General features: G+C 35.8%; 1 protein-coding gene across 1 annotated transcript; it reads right to left on the bottom strand.

Moving 5' to 3' along the window:
* Nucleotides 1-441: 441 nt before the first annotated feature.
* LOC105116110 (fimbrin-1-like) lies at nt 442-7,534 on the bottom strand. Its single transcript, XM_011013306.1, has 15 exons — nt 7,319-7,534; nt 6,582-6,903; nt 6,294-6,464; nt 5,870-6,108; nt 5,600-5,771; nt 5,478-5,516; nt 5,102-5,170; nt 4,881-4,997; nt 4,312-4,523; nt 3,150-3,305; nt 2,728-2,927; nt 1,674-1,831; nt 1,486-1,582; nt 1,270-1,361; nt 442-891 (listed from the first exon to the last, which is right to left on the bottom strand). Exons 2-15 carry the CDS (start codon nt 6,666-6,668, stop codon nt 625-627), a joined length of 2,076 nt encoding a protein of 691 aa, XP_011011608.1. The 5' UTR covers nt 6,669-6,903; nt 7,319-7,534; the 3' UTR covers nt 442-624.
* Nucleotides 7,535-7,745: the final 211 nt, after the last annotated feature.

Raw genomic sequence — 7,745 nt, 5'->3', positions numbered from 1 at the left:
CAGATTTGGGCTTCTTTGTTGTTGCAATAATTTGGACTTGAAAATGGTCTTTTTGGATCTTGGCCTCCATATAAAAGTTCTAGGCCTATCTTTTACCTTTACATCTATATAAAGTACACCTTAAAATATCATGGCAGAATAAAGTTATATAAGAGTTAGGTCCAAAATTATGAAGAAATTATTTTGTCTTCCTCCTAGGAAAATGCCATGTTCAAATGAAAATATGAATAGATGACCTTAATAATGAAATCCTATACTTAGGATGGGAGTCTTGTCCTTGTCCTTGTCCTTGCTATTGTAAGAACCAAAAATAAGATTTTGCTATAGAATAGGAGGTTTTTTAAAAAAAAAATAATAAAAAAAAAACGAGGTTTTTTTTAAAAAAAATAATAATAAAAAAAGGAACAACCTACTATGTATAGAAGGAAAAAAGAACACGCCGCAGAAGTATGACCTCTCTTTCTTTCACAAAGCATTCACAATTTACAAAAAATCTGCTCTTCATTTTCCTATTGTTCGCACATTTTGTTTTCGCTGTAAAGGAGAGATATGTAGACTAGCTGCACATGTGTATTCACTTCCATTTCACTGAAGCTGATCTTGCAGGCTACAATACTTCGTGCTTCACTCTACTGCAGTAAATTCCTCGTTCTCAAGCTGTGAGGAGACTGTAGCGTCGGAGGCAACATCGTCAATATTTAAGTTTGAAACTTCACCACCCAAGGAAGAAATTTCATCTTCGCCGTTGACAGATGGAGCTGGGGATGCATCAGGAGTAGCGGTACAAGTCCCATTAGAAGGGGATGGAGATGATTCCCCATCTTCCACTGCTTTTTGCAGGCTCCAGTACATTATGCTGGCAGCTAGAGTCAGAATCATCTTCTGGTTTACCTGCCACCAGATCACAGTAACAATGATCAAATTCAATGAACACGTTTCTTGCAAAGGTTTACAAATTTTATATCTCAATATCTAAAAATAGCATGAGTAGTAGGAGAGATAGCCAATGATTATTAGTCTGGTCATCTCTCTCTGAAAATATATATATATATATATAAACGTCACTGCTGGCGTGAATAGTGATGCTGCAAGTTTCAGAAAGAAACGCAATAATTCAGTTCTTTCTCCTGAAATAACAATATATGCCTCACAAATCACAGTTGGCTTGCAAAGTTGCAAAGAGAGAGAATGGGGAGCTGCCATCTAAAAATTATCTCACCTATATCCTATAGCAAATTAAAAAAAAAACCATCACTGTAGCATGCATACCTCCATGATGTCTTCAGGCAACAGGAAAATTGAACAGCCCAGTTTCCGTGCCACACTGATAATGTATGTAGCATTCAATCTCTTCTCCTCATCTACATTTACAAAGCAAGAAGAGAAGAAGGGTGAGCACAACAACTCCTACCAAAATAAGAAGGATAACAAGTCATTTCTCATCTGCCAGAAATTAAGGGAACTTGCTAGGAGAACGCAACATACCGCTTTCACCCTTGGTGACGAGGTTCCAATTAACCACCCTTGGCTCAACAGCACTGAGAAGCTCAAGTAAGAATATTCCACTCGACAGGCTCTGATCCTGTTAAACTTCGAAATTAATAACAGCAAAAAGAAATAGTGATGTGGGCCGGTGACATGTTCATTAAACAAAATGCCAGAGTTTGTTTAACCTTGAAGTTCACGATTTTGGAAGTTCTTCCTGTATGTTTAACTTTATTGTTTGCCCATTTTAGAATATCTGCATCAGTTATCTCCTTTCCTTGAGAATGGGATCTCAAGTTCTTCAGAAGTTGAAGCATATTATATCTCATCAACTGCCATAAGAAAGCTGAAACAAATCTAATCAGTTTAAGGATGTTTGCAGCACTGCACATGGCCATTTAAGACTGGGAAGGAAGGGAAAAGGGGATTCTCACAGAAAAGGGGACTTGGTGAGCAAGTTAATGTCTAGTAATGCCATAAAGGTCAAAATTTTCTTTTTCTATCAGGTCCACCTCAGATGCATTATCCACCAAAGGGAAACCATAAAAGAAAAAGGTTCTGATATCCTAGGGCTGTATAAAAGGACATAAACTATGCAACTCTAATATCCAGATCAATGTTGCTTTGATTTTAATTTTTAAAAAGAAACACGACAAACTGGAAACAAATGTTTAAAAGACATTGATACACATCCAAGTTATGGGAGAAGGATGTCTTCGAATACATGTGCACATTACAATCTCAAAGTGGCGGAGCATATGCAGAATATATGAGTGATGTTTGTTATGATTTTTAACAGTGATAGAGAGGGAGAGGTCTTGCAGCACAATTGACTAGTTTACAATTCTGCTCCCACAGCCTATATTTCACTTATTTGATCACAAGATGTTTAGAAAATCACTGATGTTCATACACAATCATCAAAGCAATCCCCAAAATGAGACTTTTCAAATTCTATCAATTTATTTATGATTTATTCAGCTTTAAAATTTAGGAAAACATACACATAAGATGCATTTGAGAGCATGAGAAATTTGTGCAACAGCATATGTAACATTGTGAAACAACTCTTCTATCTTAGTTTCCACTCTGTAATTTTTTAACTTCTATTAGCAAGTTTCAATTCATCAAGGTGAAAGAAAGCCCAGAAAGATCAAGAAACAAAAAAAGCACATCACATCAGGAACATTTATAGAAAGAGTTCAGTCACTGATTCAACAAGGACTAGATCATAGAAATTACCCAGTATGAGCTTCTTATTTCCTTGTACAATATCATTTCCAGCTACATTAACGAGGGAAAATTTCATTTGTCTTCCAATCCTTATGACTTGATTGCAATTCTCTACTTTTCTGAATGGCATCTTGATTGGAGGCTTAGATGCCTGCTTCCAGTTAACTGATCCAGGAGAAACCTTGTCAAGCACTTCCAAAAGCATCCATCTGCATGCATAGTTATTTAGAAATCAAGATTGTGAATTGAAAGCTTCGATGCCAGAATTAAACAACTATAATACTGAACTAAAATGAAAAATGTAAGATTTCAACTCCAAGAATTCTTTAAAATACATGCAAATTTTCCTGAGCTTTGTTAATACAATATTCATCCAGTAATGGGCCAGTAACTTGCTGCATTTATGTCGGTTGCTTAAAAAATCAACTCACCCATTTCTAACATCCTCAAATACATTGTTAACATATGTAACAATTCCGAGACTGTTAATCCATAGTCGAAAACATCTTTCCTCTCTAGAAGTTTGTACATCATCGGTCATCATCTCAGCAAAAGAAATCTTTTTGCTGTCTGTAGTCAGGCCATTCCTGCAAATGTATACCATCCTTTCCTCTCAATTACAAGATTAGATTAAATATTGATAGAAAGAGACAGAGTTCAGATGTTAAAGAATCTAAATTGCCAATACAATCATGAGCTTAAGGAAGAGATTTGATTAAGGGAAGAGAGATCAGCAGAGGAGCTGATAATCAAAATCTGGAGAAGGAATGTAAGGCAAGTCCAAGTTGATAACATAAGATTACTGCAAGAAATTCATAATCAATTGTCACTAAGACACTGCCTTTAAACATTCTATAACAAAAACTGACGAGCTGATTGTTTTAAACAATGAGTAAACATGTAGGAAAGTTATGTGAAGAAAATAATGTGTATTTTATAATTCCTGTTCAGCTGGATAATGTTCACATTTCCATAATACCTATTGAAACAAAAACTTCCTTCCAAAAACTGCATGTTTCCCCATATGGGAAATGTTTTGGTTTATCCAATCATCAGAACTTCATGCCAAACTATTTCATATTACAGATATTGATACTTACACTCTATATGATAAAAATACTATAAAAAAGAGAAAAAAAGAGCTATTGAACTTGACTTCTGGAAAGCAGATTCAATTTCATATTACTATTGGATGGCCTAAGCAGCATAATGTCTTATAAGCACAAACTTCAAACATGCCCAATCTTAATTTTCAAAGAAATCTTGCAATGTTTAGCTGCCAAAAAATAAAAGTGGAGGAGAGAGGTACTTTTACAAAAGGGTAAATTAATAGGGACCCCCGGGGCATTGCAAAATTACAGGTGCTACCTGAAAGTATCCAAGTTTGACAAAAGCAGCCTCTGATTTGTTAAATGGTTAACTAAACTTGACTGAAACCCCCTTGCACATGTTCAATTGTTGAGGGGGGAGAGGCCAGCTTTTTTAGCCAGTTAACTAGTGTCTGTAAATCCAAACCTTGGGTTTTTTTTAACCTACCCTTGAAAAAGTTTTCATCATAGTAAAATAAATGTTGCCATGCTTTTTGTTTCCCACCTTTGATGAAATATTTGTGCCACAAATGCAAGATTCAGATTTGGCGATCCTTCAACGATGTCTTCTGGTTTTAAATATCGTTTGCAGTCCATCCGCTCTGCATGATCAAGAACAAGCTTAGCCCTTTCCTTAGGATCTTTGGAATCCAATGTAGATGGACTGCAGTGCTCTGGTGCAAGAACATTAAGCAGGTATGCATAAGCCTTTCCATCCTACACAGGTTTGACAGAAGACATTATTACAAGTATATTAGGTATAATCAGACAATGAAAGATAAATCAGATCAAGCATGGATAAAAATAGCACGGGTAGAGAAGCATAATAGTAAGGAGCTAAGAACATCTACAATGAACTACAGCAAAAGATTTACCATGTTCTGAAGAAGCAAATACATGCGAATCAAGTCATCATTTAACCATTCAAATCTTTTCTAGATAAAAACAAAACCTATGATATTTTAGTTTCCCCTAAATTCAGAGATTTTGAGCATAATCAGTGAATAAATACACGACTCCTCACAACTTTGTGATTGTTAACAAGACTACATATACAACTGAAATGGCTGGTACCTTCAAATCAGAAGAAAAATTCGAAACAGGTTTCTCGTAGCCTGCTTTCTTGAGATGAAAATTCATCCATTTCAATAGGACCTTTTCAGGGGCTAATCCCATAAGCTCCTCAACATCCTGAAAGATACAAAAGATCATGCTGGGTCAATTATCCATAATCTTCAATGCTTATAAATTTACAAAAAATACTTTGGCAAAAATTTTGAAAAAAATTCCATTACATTGTTGGCATCCACCAATTCCACAAGCTGAGGTGTCTTCTTAAGACTAAGATCTGCCAGTAGTTGAATCTGATATAATAGCACTCTGTATTAGATAAGATTATTGGAAAAGATACAGAAAAAAAAACTCAATTACTACAGAAACAACAACCAGGCCTCAATCCCAAACTAGCTGGGATTAGTGATATGGATCCTTTTGCAGCATTCCACATGAGGTCATATACCAAATCCAATCAGTCATATCAAGAGATTTTAAATCTTCAATCACGACAAAAAGGTAATTGCAACATGGTTGTTCTAGTTTCTTGGTATTTCATACTGAATCCATGAGGTATATTCTGTGCAAAATTAACATACCAAAAATCCTGAGGCTCACCTTTATAATCTGAGAAATCAACCCAAGTAACAGATGAGGCTGCAAAATGAACAAACAAAATAAAATCCTTTAGACCACAACACATAAGATACCATGTGAGAATCAAAATTAGCTAAACTTACCCTTCCTTCCACCAAGTCCTGTGTGCCAATGTTAACCACAGTGCATCCAATAGCTTTTGCAGAGTTGAGGCAGAGGGTATGGTTCTCATTTCTTTCCCATGGGTTGAGAACCCGTTTCGTGTTGATGGCTCGTTCATCTATTGTCCCTGGCACAGCAACATTGATGAGTTTACTGCACCAAAAGCCACAAGATAAAATCAACACCACCACCAATATCGGTTTTCATGGACAAGCAAAGCAGGTCATATCAACTAAACCAGGTTTAAATACCATAATAGCACTCCATCTTTAGCAAGATTAAATAAATCATTTGTAGCTGGATCTATGGGAAGAAACTGCTTCAGAAATGGGTCATCCCCGAGATAGCTGTTTATGTGAGCAACGTAAGATGCTTTCTCAGATTCACTAATTGTGTGAAGAAGAGTAGTGGTTGTGGCCTTGAGGAAAGATGAACTCTGCTTAGAAGCCCCAGATTTTTCTGTAGCTAGACCTTGTAAATGCAAGTATGCCTGCCAGTGCAATTGGATAAATATGTTACCTCCTAATTTATTCCAACTTCTGGGCAGTATATGGGGATGCAAGCTCCAACAGTGCTAGCTTGAAAAACTCTCATCTGAATTTTAATTGATAAAAAGAGGAGGCCGACGAGAATGGGACCAACAAAAACACTAAAATTAGACACACGATGACTGACCTTGAGGAAAGCTTCAAAATCGATCTCATTACTTAGGTCGGCATGCGACTCGTTCATTATCCCAGCTATCTCCTCCTCGTTAAACATTGAATTAAAAGCGTTTAATTTGACCATCAGAGGTGGCATATCTCCAACAGTAACTTGTCCATTTTGATTCTTCATTGCTATAAACTAGAATCAAAGAAGAGATTAAAATAAAGGGAAAGGCATGCATAGCATCCTGCTATGAATGCAGAATTAATAACAAACAAAATAGTTCAGACACCTAACCCATAAAGACAAACTTACTTTTGACTTGAGGCTGCGAAGCTCAGCCTGCGTAAACTGACTTTGCAGCCATTGATCGGATACATGAACACCCATATAACTCGACATCTCTACAAATTCTCAACGCAGCGAGCACTAACTACTGTCAAATAGAATCGTCCAGATTGATAAAAGAAAGCTTCAAGAGTCTCTGAAACCAGACTCCAAAACCCACCAGAAGAACCAAAGACTCAGATTCGGATCCTGATATACACAAATAACAGCAACAAACCACTGCCAAATTATGCTCGCAGATGGTCTTTAAATCGCCTGAATCGCCACGACCCCGCCCACTTCTCCGTCCCTGAAAACGCAAAACCCAGAAAGACAAACTTCAAATAAGGCTCTGTGCATAATATGAAACAACAAAAGAAGGGCCAAAATGATCCTTAATTAATGTTGCCCAAAATGAATCAGAAACCGTTTATCAAATATCATGCAGAAGAAATGACAAGACATAAAAAAAACAAGCACCATAGCCAATCAAAAAACTAAAAATAGAATCACAAAATCACAAGAAAATAAAGATAAGCTAATAAACAAGGTAACAAAAACACTAAATATAGATGTACCAGCCAGCATTAAAAAAAAAAAACGAAACAGCAAAAACGTAAACCATATACGCATATCAAAACCAAAATCTTATTTACATATTACAGGAAATATAAACGAACCCGTTAGAAGAAACGTAAAATCAAATAGAACCCAGAAGTGCTTACCTGTTAAGAAAAAACAACAGATTCACGTTCGAAAAATGAAAATATTTAGTATCTCTGTTTATGGTGTGAATATGGAGGGAGATAGAGAGAGAAGGGATCGGATTTTCTTCGTGGGAGAGCAAGGTATTAGAGAGAAGGATCGGTTATTAGTTTTTTACCAAAGAGACAGCCAAGAGCTTACTGGCCTTGAACTCGAGTTGTTGTTGTGCTCTTTCTTTCCCGATATTTTTTTCAGTAAATTACAAATTAGTTAATTCTCTTAATATTTAACAAAAGTTATTTAATTAAAATAAAATAATATTAAATCAAGCATGATCAGAACCTGTCAAAAGGAATAATAAGTTCTTTTAAAGAAAAATTATCTAATTTATTTTGTAAAATAAATAAAAATAATTTACAATTTATTCAGATTTTCTTTGATTGAGGG

The sequence above is a fragment of the Populus euphratica genome, unplaced genomic scaffold, assembly GCF_000495115.2.
Source record: "Populus euphratica unplaced genomic scaffold, PopEup_1.0 scaffold853.1, whole genome shotgun sequence".
NCBI classification, from domain to species: Eukaryota; Viridiplantae; Streptophyta; class Magnoliopsida; order Malpighiales; family Salicaceae; genus Populus; species Populus euphratica.
This window is presented reverse-complemented; position numbering and strand designations above follow the sequence as displayed.

What these genes read in the sequence shown, in the direction of transcription:
- LOC105116110 (XM_011013306.1), bottom strand. Translation starts at nt 6,668, where the DNA reads ATGTCGAGTTATATGGGTGTTCATGTATCCGATCAATGGCTGCAAAGT. An exon ending in AAAGATGGAGTGCTATTATG is followed by an intron (nt 5,772 to 5,869) that starts GTATTTAAACCT and finishes CTTTTGGTGCAG; the next exon opens with TAAACTCATCAATGTTGCTG. An exon ending in GCACAAATATTTCATCAAAG is followed by an intron (nt 3,306 to 4,311) that starts GTGGGAAACAAA and finishes ATACATTTGCAG; the next exon opens with GAATGGCCTGACTACAGACA.